The following is a 19,195-nucleotide window of genomic DNA, read 5'->3' as shown; positions in this document are numbered from 1 at the left end:
GCCGTTTAAAGTCCATTTTCTTTCTTTCTGCAGGAAAAAAAAAATGACTTGAGTGCGTTACTTACGTGTACTAGTTCATATTTGTGTCCGTAGTATGTGATGGGACATGTGGAGATGTTGATATTGCCAAAGTTGGTGAAAGTCTGGTTCATTACAGCAGAGCCTGAAGAATACAGTAGGAACAGCTGTCACGTGTATTAACATTCTAAACAGCATTTCAAAATATCCGCTTTTAAACAATTGCATGATTCAGGGAGACAAGGCTGACTGATCAGGCAAAGAACTTTGACACATTTACAAAATATAAACACAGAACTTGCTGGCACATTTGCTTCGCCATCTTACCGAGAGTGCAAAGTATTGCCAGGTACAAGATGAACATTTTGGAGCTCCACTGCCTCTCAAGCAGCTGAAATAAACAAAAATGCATTTGTTTGAATCGTTACTACTACACCCACACATTTTTCCGAGGGCTGCCATGTTGCATGATGACCGGGTTATAAAAGCAGAATTAAAGTGGTCCAGAGCCGTCACCTGTTATAGGTCCCCTTCTTAAAACTGCCTCGCAAAAGTGGGGTAGTAAATATTGCAAACATTTTTGTGGACCCTCGATATTTCTTCTTATGAACCCACCCAATCTGTCCACCTATTTTCTAAAGTGCTTATCTTTGAGTTGTGTCTAAACTGGAGCCCATTCCAGCAGAATATTGTATAGCAAGACAAACATACAGTTGAGTAATGTAAGACAATAATGTATACTGTGAAAGTAAATACAGTGTGTGTATATATATATATATATATATATATATATATATATATATATATATATATATATATATACACACACACACACACGCACACACACACAACGCATATACAGTATTTTTGGGCTATAAGCGGCAACGTTTTTCTCATGATTTGAGACTTGTTGCTTATAGTCCAGTGTGGCTTGTCTGCAGTTTTTTTTTTTTTTTTTTTTTGACAGCCATCAAGTGACAATCCACCAATAACGCAAGTGTGTATCTTTTCAAGGTTTCAATTTAAGGAAAAACTATGAAATGGAACTGAAAAGAGTTGCAGGCATGTTCAGTTAAAAACTATTCCAAAATTAATACAAATTAAAATAAAGACTTCCACATACCATTTTTGCACAAATAACTGATGTTATGACATGCATCGTCCAGTGTGGGTAATCCGTGACTTTTTTTTTTCTCAATTAATCCTACGGTTTACATGCCGGTGTGGTTTATAGTCCGGAAAATACAGTCTATGTTTATTTATTTAATATATTTAGTTACTTATAAAAGGGCAAAATGTTGAAGCATTACCTTTGAAGATTCAATTGAAATGAACGTAGGTAATTCAATTCAAACTACTATACCTTGGCAGCTGAATTCTGCTAACCTTGCAACCAAACAGAGCGGCGACTCACCAGCGCAAAGACAGGCAAAAATGGACGTTTAAGTAGTTTTACTTTAAAAGGTTGCTTGAGGACTCAATGGAAAATTTGAAAAAAATTGCACACTTTGTGCTGACTTCAAACACCATAGTCGTTGCACATGTTGGGCGCTGCATCTCAGGGTAAAACACCATGCTCAAGTTACCTCCGCAGGGCCTCACAAACACTGCTGGAGAGTGGTGCTGTTGGGCAGAAGTAAACCTACAGTGTAGATGTGAAAAATTTTGAGAATTACTTTTATGACCAGACTAAGAGAAAAAAATCCATGTAACGATGAGTCAGATTTAATAGTTCGACGATTGTGTTTCACAGGAACAAAAAAGAATCATATACAAGGATCAAACTAAATACTATTTTTTATTTTATGTTTTTACATTACTTGCAAATACTGTGTTTCTTGAAATCTGTTTTCAAATATCATGATGTCTTTGCGCTCTTACCTTCTCGGCTGAATCTGTATGTTGAGGTTTGCTTGGATTTCTCTGTGTTGAGGAAGCACTGGCTCAATCTTTTTACTTGTGTGTCTTTAAGTCATAGAGAGCTGCTTGAAAATTACCTCGTGTCACTCAGCATTCCATTGCAAAAGAGTTGTTGTTGTGCTGTGGGGACGCTGACAATTATCTCAAGCGGAAGGTGGAAAAACTAATTTTCTTTCGCAGCACTTGTCACAAATTGTAGTCATTGTTGTGTAACTAGTTGCATTATGTAACATTTCATTGAATGTCTTTCAGTGTTATGCAAATTACTTTTTAATGCAATACATATTAATTCAAAATAATTTGTTATATTATTGAACAAATTTGAATGTCACACAACTTTTGTCAAACTTTAAAGGAATCATTTGGTTTCAACCAAAACTTTGACAAAAATGTGTGTAAAATTTAGCTTTAATCGCACAGAAATGAGCTACATACAAAAGATGCAGCGCATTCAAACAACATACTAACCAAATCAAAGGTTCCTAATCTGGGTTCAATCCAACCCCAGGGGTTCGTTAGATTGGTCTCCGGTTCGGTGGAGCCTCTGTTGTGGAGGTCGAGATACACCTGACTCATGGTGTCAGTTTGTGATTACTCACCACGCTTGGCCACCACTGTAGATGATCACGTTTCATTGCTTGGGCAATCAAGGCTGCGGGGAATTTAGTGCTCTCAGTAGTGAACGTGTGACTGACGTGGTCGTACTGCGTGTGATTTCTTGAATATTTTAATCCATCCAAACTATTAACTTCGTTTTTAAGCAAAAAAAGAAGTGGTCAGCACTGAAATTTATTTTACCATTTTTTGTTGGACATAAAAACAAAAGAACAGGAACGGACTTTACTGTGAAAATGACAAGTGAGTAGCACAAAGTGCTGATGCAGATGAGATGAGATTGGAGAAGTCAAAGAAAATTGTACAAATAGTACTGAAACAGAACCAATGGATTTATGAATTCAAAAGTTCAACCTGAAATTGCACTTCAAAGTCCGTCCGTTCATTCATCCATCCTCGGCTGTCTTCGGGCGGTAGGAGGGGGACACCCTGAACTTGTTGCCAGCCAATTGCAAGGCACACAGGAACGAACAACCGTTCACGCTCCCAATCACACCTGAGGAGAATTTAGAGTGTCCAATGCACCTACCATGTATGTTTTTGGAGTGTGGAAGGAAGCTGGAGCACTCGGAGAGAACGCATGCAGGTTTGAGGAGAACATGAAAACTCCACAGAGGAAGGCTCCGGCCAGCTGGAATCGACTCGAGACGATCAACTGTGAGGCGAAAGTGCTAACCACTCTTCCACCGAGCCGCCCACCTAAAAGTCAAATACGGTATATGACAAAATAATGAATTGAACAGCAGCGATATCAAAACATTTTGAGATGGTCAAATTGCTGTTGACAAATCTAAATGGATTGCCCTGATATCAACCCTTACACTGCTGGCAAACATGAGCTGGCATAATTACTGCACATGCCATTTGTAGGTTTTGTTATATGGCGTTCTGTGCAGACATCTTTTTGTTAAGGATTTGCAAAGTTCAGCAAGATCAGAATATTTTTCTCAGTTTTTCTCTTGTGTGTTTACCATGTATAACAGCATGCTGCATATTTTGAATGTCTCAAGACAAAAGAAAGAGCTCCTAAAGCCTGCTCAGTTTCCAACCCCAAGTGACACAAATACAAAAAGTTGATTTGACAGTTGAACAATGACATGTACCAGTTCAATGATGAGCTCCCACAGAACAATAGTTGACATGAAAATGTATTATATAACTTCACACGCAAGAGAACTTGTTTGCTGCTTCTATCTCTGCTTAAAAGGGCCCCAGAAATGAAGCAAATATAGCAGTGATTTTATGATTTGGAACTTAAAATATCAGCTGTAAAAATACGCTAACTGCATGTGTGTGCGTGTATGTTTTCTGACAGATGGTATTCAGAAGTTTTAAAAACATTCATTTCTTATTTCATGAATTCAATAGTCTGATCACATCAGTGCTAGACAATACAAGTCATTGCTGAGTGTCATTTTTTTTCAAGAAATTGTAAGAAACAAGCAAAACAAAATTTGATGAACCAAGCAGAGAATTAAACTCTGCTTGGTTCATCCAATTTGCATTTAAATGTGTTACGTTCGTAACAGGGAACTATTGGGCAGCTGGACCCCAGATAGAAGAAAAAGTGCACGCATCACGTGGGAGGACAAAAATAACAAATGCAAAGTACAACTGGAAGGCGATCTCAGGTTAAAGTACAACAAAAATAGTCATAGAAGAAAACCTGTTTATGCTATAAGTACACACCCATAGGAAACAGGGAACGGAGCCAACAGGAAAACAGCTAAAAGTAACAACCAAAAATGCAGCAACTATGGAAAAACTCGGAAGGAAAGAAAGTATCAATGTCAAATTGGCTAGGCTGGCAAGTAACAAATACTCAGCAACTGGGAACTTAGAAAGACACAACGGGTGGCGTAGAAATAATTCGGCGCCGTTGTGATTCGGATGCAAATAAGAAACTCCTGAAGTGTTTTTTTATTTTTTTTACACAACCCACCCAAGCTCTTAATTGGACCCATAGCCATGCACTTGCTAACACAAATGCATTTCTTTGGAACTCTCAAGTAGTCTTTGGTGAGTGACATCATTTCCAGGCCACAAGTCATCCTAAATAATGTTCTTTACCATGAAACTGTAGAGATGCCTTGGCGCCTTGTGGCGATGCATTGTTTACATTCAGGCCAACAGTTATTTGAGTGTCCAAAAAAAATAAGAGCATGAAAATAGACCTTTTTTTCGTGCTAAAGGAATGTATTTCACGCTGTTTACGCCAGGTGTTTTATTTTTTTGTTGTCGTTTTAATTTCTCGAGAATAGACTTCTAATGTGAGCATTTGCATGTTTGTCATTTAATGTTGATCTTATGTGCAAGATGGCGCCTGCCACAGCAGATGACTCCGTTTCACTCTCCCGTCGCAGACACTTCTTTTTAAATTATTTTTGCCTTATTGTTGATATTCAACATACGTCACGCATGACCACAAGCCACAGTAGAGACACACTTAATAACATCGGTAAAGTTCATCATGAACTTTCATTTAGCCTCGCACACTTTGACTTTCTGTTACGCCAGGACGATGTAGCAGCCCCAGCCTCAGTTGAACTGAGCGACTGCCAAACGAAGTGGCCAAGGCGGAAACGAGCCCAGATGGGAGTCCTGCATTGTATAGTGCATATAGTGTGTGCGTGTGTGTGTGTGTGTGTGTGTGTGTGTGTGTGTATACGTGTGCGCATGGGTGTGAGCTTTTTTAAAAATATTTATTTTATTTTATTCTTGCATCACAATCACTTTCCATTTTAAAGAGGACAGGATTTTTCTGCCTTCTCAGTGTGGTCAAGGCAAGCTGCAGAAAAAAAAACTGTCTCTGCTTGGGATCCCCCTAGATTACTGACAAAGTATGGGAGGGTGCTAAGGAGGAGGAGAAGATACACTTCGGTACATCATAGAAAATGTCTGAGCTTTGCAGTCATAAAAGCTGGCCGAGTTGAGGGTCGGTTTGTCCTCTGATCTCTGTGATGAACGGGATGCGGGACCAAGCTAAGCTGTGCTTCCCGCAGCTTGTCAACAATTCTTGCAGAAAGACGGAGCATCCTCGCTCTGCCACATCTCTCACCTACATGCTGCTGTCGGCCATCTCTCTGATCACCATCACTCTGAACCTGCTGGTCATCATCGCCATCTCTCACTACAAGTCAGCGCATCGTGATTCCGACTCCAATCGAACAGTCTCGATTTATGACCAAGTCCAGGAATAATCATGAAATGTTTCTCTCTGTTTAGGCAACTGCACAACCCCACAAACCTGATACTGCTTTCTCTGGCCACCTCTGACTTCTTCGTGGGCTTTCTCATGTTGTTTCAGATGTTCCTTTTTGAAGGTTGTTGGCATTTCGGTGACCTGGGCTGCGTGATATTCTATCTTCTGAATTACATGATAACTTCTGCCTCAATTGGAAGCATGGTGCTCATTTCAATTGACCGCTACGTGGCTATATGTGACCCTCTGCATTACCCTATCAAGATCACCCAAAAAAGAATCATAATCAGCATTTTGCTATGCTGGTCTTTTTCCTTCATTTTCCACTATGTGTGTTTTATGGACACTCTAAAACAACCCGGAAGATACAACACCTGTGTAGGCAAATGTGAGATTGTGGTAAGTTATGCTGCAGGCATGACTGACCTTTTTTTGTCATTCATAGGCCCAATAACTGTCATTATGCTTCTGTACATGCGAGTGTTCTTCGTGGCTGTGTCTCAGGCGCGTGCTGTGCGCCTTCACTTGGGAGTTGTTATGTTGCAGCGCTCGCAGGGTTTAGCTGCCAGGAGTTCTGAACTGAAGGCAGCCAGGACTCTTGGTGTGGTGGTGGTGGTCTTTATTGCATGTGTTATGCCCTATTTCAGTGTCACCATCTCGGGCCAGTACATTTTGCTCAATGCATCCTCAGGCTTTATCCTCATTTACTTGTTTTTCTTCAATTCCTGTCTGAATCCGCTGATCTATGCCCTTTTCTATCCCTGGTTCAGAAGGTCCATCAAACTTATTGTGACGCTTCAGATTCTGCAGCCTGGCTCCAGCCAGTCCAACATATTGTAAACGAACACTCATATTTTCAAATGTCATGATGGCCACAATACAATTTCTTCTCCGTTCTGTTTCATATTAAACATAGCTCTGGTGTTTTTGTCTTTGAGCCTTAATGTTTTTTTTTGGTTGTTGTTTGATTTTGTGTGTGTATAAGGGGGATTGCATCACGCAAAAAAAAAAAAAAAAATCGCATTCACAGGAGAAATGCTCATTAGTGCAGAACTGTCATTGCTCACACTGCTCATCAGACAATCAGCCACACACACACGTCTTCATCAGTGTGATTTAGATATATTATAGATATTGATTATCGTAATTTAGAATAATTATTTGACATTTGGGTCGCATGTAAAAACATTAGATCTGTGTCATTCACACAGCCATTAAAACATCAGAAACATATTGGATGGGGCCACTTTAGGCTGCAGTGTGAACCTAGCCTTCAAATGTGGGAGGAACCAGGAAACAGAACCAGGAAAAAACTCACATGGGCACTTGAAAGAATATGCCCCCACCAGAGAGGTTGCCAGAGATGAAAGCGAACCACGATCTCTGCAGATGTACTAACTGGAGCCTAATGTAGCACAATAAATAAATAAAAGACAACAAAGCAAACTTATAAATTGAGAGTTCATATTTCCAGTTATGTTGGTGAGCGTAATATAAAAGTACCGTATTGTGGTTCTTTTATTCATTAAAAATGAAGATGTCAGGACAGTCAAAAACTGAGTTTTATCTTTATCACTTTATACAGGTCACTTACGCACATACTTCAAGGAAGCGACTCTCGGCTTTTACTGCTTATAGATAGATAGATAGATAGATAGATAGATAGATAGATAGATAGATAGATAGATAGATAGATAGATAGATAGATAGATAGATAGATAGATAGATAGATAGATAGATAGATAGATAGATAGATAGATAGATAGATAGATAGATAGATAGATAGATAGATAGATAGATAGATAGATAGATAGATAGATAGATAGATAGATAGATAGATAGATAGATAGATAGATAGATACTTTATTCATCCCCGTAGGGAAATTCACATTTCCAGCAGTATCCTCAAGTTGAGATATAAAATATGAGAAATAAAATACACAAAGATACACATAAGTCCAGTACAGAAGTATACTTAAGGTGCTTGTTAACAGTGTAAACAGAATAGTGTGAATCGTTGGAGTCTAGTGCAAGTATAATTAAGGTGCTTGTATAAAGTGAATAGTGCAGTGCAGAGTATGAGGTTCAGAGTATCTGCTCAGTGCAGAGTATCTGCTCTGCATATGACCCAAAATCACACAGCTTCAGGTTGGACAGGATTGTGGCCATTGTAAGGAAACTTTGAGGGGTTTTTTTTCCTTTTTATTTCTTTTTGTGCTTTGACTAGTGTTGTAGGCTTTGCTTGTTTAATGCAAAATGTTACACTGGTTGCAATTGGGGATTGCGTTTTATAAATAAGGTTGTAAAAATATAATCTTTACTGCCATCTAAAGGCTCGGTATGCCTGTAAATGGATTGAAATATGCACGAATGTGTTTGTAGAGGCTTTTTTTTTTTTAACAAACAAAAGTGTACGGAATACGGTTTTGAAAATGTGTAAACAAGGCCGAAGTCTGCAAACTTCAGCCAGTTCATTCTCCCTTATCAACTGGTTTGACAACATTCCATTCAATCAGCCCATCACTTCCAGGTGCACCCAATTACCATATTTTCTGGACTATAAGGCGCACCGGATTATAAGGCGCACCATCAATGAATGGCTGAGTTTCAAAAATGTCTTATATAAGGCACACCGGATTGTAAGACGCACATAGAGTTGAAACCATAGTACTGGCTGGGGTTGCATTATGCATCCACTAGATAGAGTTGTGTTATGCAGCCACTAGATGGTGCTTCACTCAAGGGAATGTATTAAAAACAATCAGCAAAGTCATCAAACTTTATTAATAGAATTAAACTTTATTCATGCAATATAAGTGTTGTATGGATATTATACTAAGAAATATTTGTTATTAAAAAAAAAATCAGATAAAACAGAGAATGCGTTATTGGTAATTGCCGTTTAACTACTAAACAGGAGCCGCAGAATAGATCCAGATCAAGCCATGCACTCATGAACATGCTGCGCCGCAATCCTTTTGATTTTCCCCTCTGCATGCATCATATATTTTTGACCAGCTATTTCGTTATGAAACACAAGAAGTTACAAATAAACAAAAGTCAGGGAAATTTAGACGAGAAACATGCAAGGGTATGAGTGGGGAGCCAAGAGCGGGTGAAGGCATGGCGCCGCCGTCTTTTTCATTTATTCCTCTGCATGCATGATATTAACCCGCTATTTCGTTATGGAGCACAAAGAAGTTACGGATAAACGAGAGTCAGGGACATTTAAACAAGAAACACGCAACGGTATGAGTGAGGAGCTAAGCGCAGGTGAAGGCATGCTGTCTTTTTAATTTTTGCTTCGGCATGCATGATATATTTTTGACCCCCTATTTCGATATGGAGCGCAAAGAAGTTATGAATAAACAAAAGTCAGGGAAATTTTAACAAAAAACATGCAATGTTATGAGTGGGGAGCCAAGCGTAGGTGACGGCCTGGCGCCGCCATCATTTTAGTTTTTCCTCGGCACGCATGATATATTCTAACCCACTATTTTGTTATGGAGCACAAACAAGTTACGAATAAACGAAAGTCAGGGAAATTTAAATGACAAACATGAGTGTGGTGCCCCACACTCTTAAGGCGTCAAAAAAAAAAAAAAAAAATCGGGTTGGGCCTGCAAATCAAGTTAATGAATCACGCTGGGCCTAGTCGGCTTTAATACCCTCGGGCCAGGTGGGTTTGAACTGGATTTTTAGACATAAACCATAGTTTATGCAGTCAGCACATGATATGATCCATATATAAGGCGCACCGGATTATAAGGCGCACCATCAGCTTTTTTAAAAAAAATCAGGCTTTAGGGTGTGCCTTATAGTGCGGAAAATATGGTACATGCCCTCTATATGAACCTGCATCATCCTGCAAGTCCCCACCAGATAATCTTGCTCTCATGCTAAGATTTCTTGCACTCATTTCTGTTCCACGTACCCAGAAATTTATGCTGCCTGCACTGACTGCTAGCCACGGTGAGCCTGCTCAGACATATAATCGTTTTAGCCACAAATATGTGTATTCCAGGGGCTAGAGCACTCAACATTGAGGCCTATACACCAGCGTAGTGCAAGCAACACTAGTTACTCAGATATAGTGATGCATGCCGGCTCCAATGATACGAGAATGAGGCAATCAGAGATTACGAAGCAGAACAGAGCTAGGACTTGCAATATCGCTAAAAAGATGAGTCGGCATTGAATAATTTTCTCTGGCCCTCTGCCTGTCATAAGTATTGTGAGTGAAAAAATATAATAAATGCCTTAATCACACCCTAAATGCAAGGAACATGTTTGTAAAAAAAAAAACACGAAGGGAAGTTTTTCACTCTAATGACATTCCCCCCCACCTCCATGGCATGCATGGAATTATTTTTATAAATGAGTTAGCTATTCCGCCCTTAAAAGTAGGTTTCGAATTGATATACCAAACAGCATCCGTTGCCAAAGTGCCATTGCCAAAAAAATGGGCACGCATACATTTTTATTTTGTCAAGAGTTATTGACTCCTTCAAAGCTCTAATAGGTCATAAGAAATAATCTGCATTTTTTTTTTTTTTTTGATACAGCCCCTTTAAATTTCGGGGCTCATCAACTGCCCCATCAACTGCCAAGAACAAGGGAACACTGTTCAGTATTTGTAATTCTGTTTTGCTATGTTTTCTTTGTTTATTTTAATAGTCTTGTTTTTTTTTGTTTACAGGTTATTATATTGCACTAAATTTATGCATGTTTAAAATCCACTGTAAAAAAAACAACAAAAAAAACAATTGAGAAAAAACAGCAATAAGCAGGGATTTTCATGAAAAGGTGGAGATGCATTCCCCAAAAATTAATAGATTAAGTTAGAAATGCAAAAATACAAAATTGCTGGAACTCATTGTCCACAGCAAAATGGGATGCATGCAGGGAATAGTCACATAGGGCTCAAAACAATGCTTTCCGAGGGGCTTTTCTCAAGATGTATTGCTCATGCATCATTATATATCAGATTTTAATCTATAATATCTTAATTTACTTCTTAATTTGAAGTGTTGTTGATCCCCGAAGAATAATGATGTTACACTATGGGAGGATTTATAATCATGACGACGAAAAAGAGGCGTAGCTGCTGTAATATGTTATTTACCTACAGCATTGAGTATTGTCATCAAAAAAACAGATGACTCTGTTGAGGGGCAACTTGTCCTCCTCTCCCTGAAGATGGCGATGCAGGAACAAGCCTCACTGTGCTTCCCTCTACTCGTCAACACTTCCTGCAGGAAGGCACAGCATCTTCCCTCTGTCACTGCTCTCTCCTACATGCTGCTGTCAACCACCTCTCTGATAACGTTCACGCTGAACTTGCTGGTCATCATTTCCATCTCTCATTTCAAGTGATGCATTGTGCTTCTTTTCCATTGATACAGTCATGCCTTTTTTCCTAATCCAGAGAAATTAACAAGTGTTTATCTTTGTTTAGGCAACTGCATACTCCCACGAAACTTTTGCTGCTTTCCCTGGCCGCCGCAGACTTCTTGGTGGGCTTCCTCCTGTTTTTTCAGATTTTCCTCCTTGATGGTTGTTGGTTCTTTAGTGACTTTATGTGTGTTGTGTATTATGTCCTGGCTTACACAGTAACATCCGCCTCGATAGGAAGCATGGTGCTCATTTCAGTCGACCGCTACATGGCTATCTGTGACCCTCTGCATTACCCTGTCAAAGTTACTCAACTAAGAGTTCAAATCTGTGTTTTTGTGTGTTGGTCTTTTTCATTTGTTTTCCACTGTTTTTGTCATTTAGACTCTCTGAAGAAGCCAGGCAGGTTCAACACTTGCGTAGGGGAGTGTGTTTTTGTGGTCACATATGCTGTGGGAATGATAGACCTCTTTCTCTCCTTCATAGGCCCACTCACTGTCATTGTGATTCTGTATATAAGAGTGTTTGTGGTGGTTGTGTCTCATGCGCAGGCCGTACGTTCCCACGTGGGGATCGGCACTCTGCGAGGTGCAACTGTCAAAAGTTCTGAGCTGAAGGCAGCCAGGACCCTTGGTTTGGTTGTGTTGGTGTTTATTGTGTGCATCATGCCATATTTCTGTATCGCTATCTCGGGCCAGGATGTTCTGCTCAATACTTCATCTGTAGCCATAATAACTTACATTATCTACTTCAACTCCTGTCTGAATCCAGTGATATATGCTATATTCTACCCTTGGTTTAGAAGGTCCATAAAGCTCATTTTAACTCTGCAGATTCTGCATCCTGATTCCAGCCAAGCAAACATAATGTAGACAACACAGCGCGCTGTTCACCCTTCAGTCACATTTTCTCCATTCTGTCTCTATTCATTTCTCATGAGAGGTTCTGGTCCTCTCGTGATTGATTTCACTTGTACTGTTGACAAACATGCATGATTTTTATGAGCTGTCCATTTAGAACACATTCTCTATTTAAAAGACTTATTTTTGATGGCTTTTTTTTTTTTGCTTCGGGACTTATTGATTTTTTTGCGTTATTAAGTGTGCAGAAAAAAAAAAAACTCCAATACTCCACACAAAATCTAATTAACATGAATTATGTGTGAAAGCATAAATGGAAGGATAGAATGTGTCTCAAAGAACTGAAAAAGAAACAAAAAAAAAATACGGAGTCAGTTTTGGCTGATGCACCAGTTTTGCTTCAATATTTAATCAAGGCATTCTGTACAACAGTTCTGCCATGTGATTAGCTTATTAAGTTTTTGGGAGCAATCAAATCTGTTTTATCCTGTAAGAGACCATACATCCTCACAGATATACTGCAAACAAATCTCATGATCCTGAAAAAGGCCTGAGATCTACCATCAGTCAAACTGCAGTTGGTTGCTGGGAGCAACTAAAAGCATTTCATCCTGTAAAATAGTAAGATTTCTCACAGTTACAATGCATTCGTATAATGTATGACACTATGAGGATCATCATTTGAATTGTTACCAATTGTTCCATTGCCCCCCTTTTGTTTTGTTTTTCATTGCCATAGAAAGCACTCAGAAACAGTTTGATCATCGTGACATATTTGCAGCATTAGTCTAGATAGGTATGGCAATAAAGCAGTGACAGTTTGAGTGACTGCAATATAGTTGTTTGCTTGTCCTCTTTATCTAAAAAAGAAAAAAAAATCAAGTCATAGACCCTTTTCCTCTTCCCATTGCATGCAGCACAGCATTGTTCAGCATCAATTGAAAGTTCATTACATTTTTAATATACTATTACAATAAAGAAAATATATATCTTGACGTTAATTTTGGCACATTCATGTATCTAAATAATTGACCCAAAACACTATTTGTGTGTTTTTTTTGTGTGGCGCCATCACCATTGATAATTCGGAAATAGATGGTATTGAGATGTTCTTGTCAACCAGTTGTATTTATATTCGTATTAAATGCCCGTGCATTTGACTTACCATGCGCATGAGAGGGACCAACTGAGAGTACGGAAACAAAAAGTTTCTGAAACAAAAATGTGGAGGCTGTTTCTTTCACTGATTCCACTTCAGAAGGGAAGTGATGGCAAAGAAAACATCCATGTGATGCCCACAAAACGGGAAATAATAAAGATGTTTGATAAAAAAATGATTGAGATAAATTTAGAAATCATGATTCTTCCCTGACTGTTCATATAGAAAGACCGGTAACAGAACTGCAACAGAGGATACAGTGGACACCTATTTCCAGGGCAGCCTGAACATGAATGGCAGATATCACGAGTGTCATGAAGGAAAAAAACACAAACAACTGAGGCTGCAAGATAAACAATTAACTAAGTGTTGTAAAACATAAAAACTATTATCTTTATAGATTATTGATATAATGAAAATGATATATTGCAGATAAGTACCGTATTTTCCGCACTATAAGGTACACCTAAAAGCCTTAATTTTTTTTAAAAAGCTGATGGTGTGCCTTATAATCAGGTGTGCCTTATATATGGATCAATATTGAGATTGGGATTCGTAGATGGGGAACGAACTGATAAAGTAACCTGTCGCTTTTGTGTGTTTACATAAAATGATAAAGTAAAGTAATGAACTGATAAAGTAACCTGTTTCTTTTGTGTGTTTACAGTTGAACAAGGTTGGTCATATTGACATTGAATTATTATGCTCTTGAGAGTTTACAGTTATTATTGTTATTACTTTGAGTATTACTATATTGTGATTGAAAAAGTTTTAAAATATGTGGTTAATTGAGGGTGCGCCTAATAATCCGGTGTGCCTTATATATGGAAAAAAAGTTGTAAAGTATGTCATTAATTGAGGGTGCACCTTATAAGCAGGTGCGCCTTATAGTGCGGAAAATATGGTATGTTGTAGTTAAATATGGTTTAAAGCTATGTTGTAAATGTGAATATTTCTATTGTATATTATCATAGGAAAATTAATAGAACATCAAGGACTACGACATATTGGTGATTAAATATGAATTAAACAAGATGTACTGTAAATTGGAATAGTTTATAGTATATTTTCTGTACTGACAGATATATTACTCCAGACTCGGATATGTCGATCCATCCATTATTTTCAGCTTTATCCAGGGGTCGGGTCGAGGGGGTTAGCAGCTAGAGCAGGTAAGCCCAGACTTCCCTTTCCCCAGCCACTTCATCGAGCTCCTCCTAATAAATCCCCAGGCGTTCCATGTCCAAATGAGACTCAGTCCCCGAGTGTGTCTTAAAATGTATCTGGGGCCTCCTCCCAGTGGGACATGCCTGGAACAATCACTAGGCAGGCATCCGGCAGGCATCCTAACCAGATGCCTACCTCATCCCCGACCTGGACAGTGCACTCCACCCTTTTCCGACTGAGGACCATGGTCTCAGACTTGGCGATGGTGACCTTCATCCCAGCTACTTCACACTCGGCTATGAACCGCTCCAGTGAGAGCTGCTAATACCTCCAAACCAGACCCCTTCAACGCTTCAGCTGCACCTAGAAATTCTGTCCATAAAGATAATGAACAGAATCAGTGACAAAGGGGGACCTTGGCGGAGTCCCACTCTTTCTGGAAGTGGGTTTGACTTACTGCCGGAGATGTGGACCAAACTCTGGCATTAGTGGTACAGGGATCAGGGGGTTTGGTACCCCATACTCTCGAAGAACCACCCGCAGAACTTCCAAGGGACACAGTCGAATGCCTTCTCCAAGTCCACAAAGCACATGTAGATTGGTTGGGCAAAGACGCTGTTACGTTCGTGAGGTGCATGGTGGTGCTGTGGTGGCGGGTAGTGGACTCAAATGCAGGAAGCCAGAAGCAAGATGAATTCCAAAAAAACAATGGTTTAATAGTGAAGAGGATTAAAAACCAATGTAGTGGACAAAATACAAAGCACCAACCAAAAACTAGGAAAAAGCACAAAACAAAAATAAACTAGAATCAACGGACTCGGGAGAAAAAAGAATAAAACCAATGGAGACTAGCGAAACTTTGATTGACAGAGAGACAGCCTGACAATATGACAATAACCCAACAAAAACTGAAATGAAACTGGAGGCTAAATACCAACACAACTAACGAGACAACACAAGACAGCTGGACAGGAAATAATTGGCAGAGGGAGCTGATTGGTCAACACTCTGGGGCAGGTTGACAAGGACAGGTGGACACAATGACACTAACGAGAACCTGTCATGGGGAACAAAAACATGAACAAAAACCCACAAAATCAGAATCCATAAAACCCTGATATCCCACAACAAAAATAACCCACCAAATCCAAACAGAACAGGACACTCCCATGCACCCTCCGGGATCCTGTTGTGGGTCCAGAGATGGTCTACTGTTCCATGGCCAAGACAAAAACCACACTGCTCCTTCTGAATCTAAGTTTTGACTTCCCGAAGGACGCTCTTCTCCAGCACCCTTAAATAGACCTTACCGAGGAGGCTGAGGAGAAAGATCCCTTCTATGATTGGAACACACTCTCTGGTCTCCTGCCTTAAAAAGGGGGACCGGGAGGGTGTCTCCATCGTACCCACTGCTTTCCCTCTCTTATGACACAAGATGGTAGACCAGAATTTCATCGAAGCCATCCAGAATTCGTTTTCCTTGGCCTCATCGAACCCACACCCGAGTTTGTTTGTTGCCAACCGCCGAAGCTGCACTCTGTTTGGCCAGTTGGTACCTGTCAGCTGGCTCCAGCGTCCCACAGGCCAAAAAGTCCCGATAGGACTCCTTCTTCTGCTTGACGGCATCCCTTGCTGCCGGTGTCCACCAGCAAGTTCGTGGACTCCCGCCACAAAAGGCACAGACCATCTTACGGCCACAACTCTATTCAGCCGCCGCAACAATGGAGGTGTGGTACGGTATCATAGATGACTAATGAACTTGGTCGTATTCATTTTTTCTTTTTTCAGTGCTACACAAAATCATCTTGGGGGCTAAATTAAACCATCTCATCCGCACCCGGGCCGCAGTTTTATACCCTCGACATAGATGATGGAGTGGATTCTGTGGTTATGAGTATGTGACATTACATCATCTCAAATCACCGCCAGCTCCAGCGTATACGGGGCATTTATCGTAGTTTCAAAGATTTTTACAAAATTTGACCAAGAATCTATTGGCAAATACACCGAAGCCAAGCAGAATGTGTCAAGAGGCATGGATTCTGATACAGATCCACTGATATCAGCAGAGATTCAATCCCAGAATCTTCGATGAAACCACAGAGGGAAGTGCTAGCATCTAGCATAGTGCTTCTACTGTATATTTCTAGCGGCTACCGCAATTGAGGTGAACAAAGCGGACACTTGTTTTTGTGTGTGTGCGTGTGCAAATTTTGAAATGTACTCTCGCATCCAGGAACATTTACCACACATTAACACACACACACACACACACACACACAAATCAAGTGAAGGGCTTAAAAAACACATGTATGCACATAAACACATACCTTGTGAATAACCAAAAATGTGTAAATATTTGGTCAAATGTGAAAATATTGCTGTTTATATACATATGCAAACTGCTTTGCCATTAAAAAAATGTTTGTTTTTTTCTGTTATAACATTTCACATTTTATATTTACAATATTTCGGTCATTCATTTTGCCTTATGGTTGATTCCTATCATTCCAATAATTTATGAATTTAAATGTTTTCCCATAATTCCATGTTTTTCACCTCCATATCCCAATATTCATTTCAAATTGGACATTTAACAATTCACATTCTGAGCTTTCCCATTATACATACACAAGATTTAACATTCATTTTGCCTGATGGATCATTCCCATCATTCCAATTACTGTATTCATACATTTTAATATTTTCCCATAATTCCATATTTTTCACCCATAACAGTTCAAAATTCAATCCCAATGTCAGATTTAACATTACTTATTTGAAGCTTCCCCATATCACACTCACATCATTCAGCGAATTCATATCACATTGTCATCATTACTCATATTCACACATTCCAGTAATTCATAACTATTTTATTCATTTTGCCCATAAGTCCTCATTCCCCTTGTTCTCACCAAAACATTGTACCTTTCTCTCTTCCCCATTCCTCATCCGATTTCCAACCTTCCAACTTAAATCCATTCCTTCAATTCTGCCATTCTATCGGTGAATCCATTTTCCTCTTCCCACAATTCAAAATTTTCCCACACTTCAACTTTTTTCAGTTTTTCCCTTGTATCTTCTGCACTATTTGGCCTATTTAAACTGTTCTAACTTGAATCGATTGACCCAATGCCCGCCATTCCATGACTTCCGTTTTCCTCTTCCCACAATTCAAAATGTTCCCACAATTTAACGCTTTCAGCTTTTCACTTGTATCTTCTACATTATTTGGCTTACCCAAACCGTTCCAACTTTAATCGATTCCCCCAATGCCCGCCGTTCCATGAATTCTATTTTCCTCTTCCCAAAATTCAAAATTTTCCCACAATTAAACTTTTTTCACTTTTTCCCATGTATCTTCTACATTATTTGGCCTAATCAAATCGTTCCAACTTTAATCGATTACCCCGCTGTCCGCCATTCCATGAATTCCATTTTCCTCTTCCCACAATTCAACTTTTTTCACTTTTTTCTTGTATCTTCTACATCAGGGGTGTCCAAACCTTTTACAAAATTTGGTGTGTTAAAAATGTAGGGGAGCCAACCTTGGCAGCGTTCTTTACATGTAACAGCAATTAATTTGAGTACATTTCAGCGAGCTGTTCTGTGTTTAACATTTGCTTTTTTATTTGAATTTCAGCTATCTTAAGTATGTGTTTTGGTTAATTTGAAACATGCATCTCAACATTGAATATACATTACATATTGAAATTGAGTATTCACTTAACTTCACTTTTTTTAACACTTTAATTCGCTTTTTGTAACAATTGAACAGAGGTAATTGTACTCTTGGGTCCAAATTACATTTGAAACATAAAAAAATATATATCTCACCATGGCAGTTTAATATTTATAGAATTTTTAAACACAATAACAGTGAAATGAACAAGTAATAGTCATATCAACAAGTGCAGAGCTCATTTAAAATATGAAATTAGTAACTATGAATGTGATTGGATTTTTAAGTGGTTATTATTCTGGAGTGAAAACTCCAAAAAACGAGTGAAAACGTTTTCCGACATCGAAAATGAAAAATGACTTGTCCGCATTAGTGTGATGGGTGAAACTGAGATCTGGAGTGCAGGACGAAGGCCAGGTCTGGCTCTATGGCAGTGGTATGGATGCGCAAGATGTCTTGTAAGTGAGAGTCCGATAGGCACGGCTCTTATTTAAGTTCAAAACCGAGAATTTCTTCTCACACCAATACGTCGACCCAAACAAGTGTAGCATTTTCTTACCAAATGCTCGAATTTCTCGGAACTTGTCCTGTTGGTAAAAGTTGGCGAGAGAAAGCTGCTGGTGCTGACCGCGGCTCTCTGCGTCACACTGCAGCTCAATGACCTCCAGCTGCAAATGGTCTTTGACATCATCTGTGTCCACGGACAAAGGTGAGGAAAAAAAGAGCAATCTCCTTCTTGATACCTGGAAAAATCCTGAAAAGTTGTTTAAACTCTTCAGCCAGAGATGAAATATCTGACGCGTACCTCCTTTTTGCACACTGACATTGCTCTGTGGGAATCTGGTCAAGATTTCTCGACGACAGGTGTCTTTCAAACATTTGCAGCTTGATTCCAAAGGCTTTGACACGTGAATATAGTTGGCTTATGACTGCATCTGGTCCTTGGAGACTGGTGTTGAGGACATTAAGATGCTTTGTATTGTCAACTAGAAACCCCAACTCAGCCAGCCACATAGGGTCACTTAGTTCTTCCATAGGTTGTCCTTTTTCAACCAAAACTCACCGATTTCTTGCCTAAGTGAGTAGAAGCGTGACAGTGCAGAACCCCGACTGAGCCATCTCATGTCATTGTGATAGACAATATCTTCATATTCCGCATGAATCTCGCTGAGAAA

At 39.4% G+C, this 19,195-nt stretch overlaps 2 protein-coding genes across 6 annotated transcripts; both read left to right on the top strand.

The window, feature by feature from the left end:
* The first annotated feature begins 5,485 nt into the window (after positions 1 to 5,485).
* LOC148424114 (trace amine-associated receptor 1-like) lies at positions 5,486 to 6,595 on the top strand. 3 transcript variants are annotated; one of them, XM_088414811.1, is made up of 2 exons: positions 5,486 to 5,595; positions 5,778 to 6,595. In XM_088414811.1, exons 1-2 carry the CDS (start codon positions 5,514 to 5,516, stop codon positions 6,593 to 6,595), a joined length of 900 nt encoding a protein of 299 aa, XP_088270937.1. In that variant the 5' UTR covers positions 5,486 to 5,513. The 3 variants fall into 3 exon arrangements, with proteins under 3 accessions (XP_088270937.1, XP_088270935.1, XP_088270936.1); XM_088414809.1 differs by having other exon boundaries at positions 5,486 to 5,689; positions 5,779 to 6,595; XM_088414810.1 differs by having other exon boundaries at positions 5,544 to 5,689; positions 5,743 to 6,595.
* Positions 6,596 to 10,954: 4,359 nt separating this feature from the next.
* On the top strand, positions 10,955 to 12,021 carry LOC148424113 (trace amine-associated receptor 13c-like). Of its 3 annotated transcripts, none has more exons than XM_088414808.1 (2): positions 10,955 to 11,033; positions 11,213 to 12,021. In XM_088414808.1, exons 1-2 carry the CDS (start codon positions 10,955 to 10,957, stop codon positions 12,019 to 12,021), a joined length of 888 nt encoding a protein of 295 aa, XP_088270934.1. The 3 variants fall into 3 exon arrangements, with proteins under 3 accessions (XP_088270934.1, XP_088270933.1, XP_088270932.1); XM_088414807.1 differs by having other exon boundaries at positions 10,955 to 11,127; positions 11,214 to 12,021; XM_088414806.1 differs by having other exon boundaries at positions 10,961 to 11,127; positions 11,184 to 12,021.
* Positions 12,022 to 19,195: the final 7,174 nt, after the last annotated feature.

Source organism: Hippichthys cyanospilos, chromosome 5 (assembly GCF_059441005.1).
Source record: "Hippichthys cyanospilos isolate Australia breed blue-spotted pipefish chromosome 5, RoL_Hcya_1.0, whole genome shotgun sequence".
Classification (NCBI taxonomy): domain Eukaryota; kingdom Metazoa; phylum Chordata; class Actinopteri; order Syngnathiformes; family Syngnathidae; genus Hippichthys; species Hippichthys cyanospilos.
This window is presented reverse-complemented; position numbering and strand designations above follow the sequence as displayed.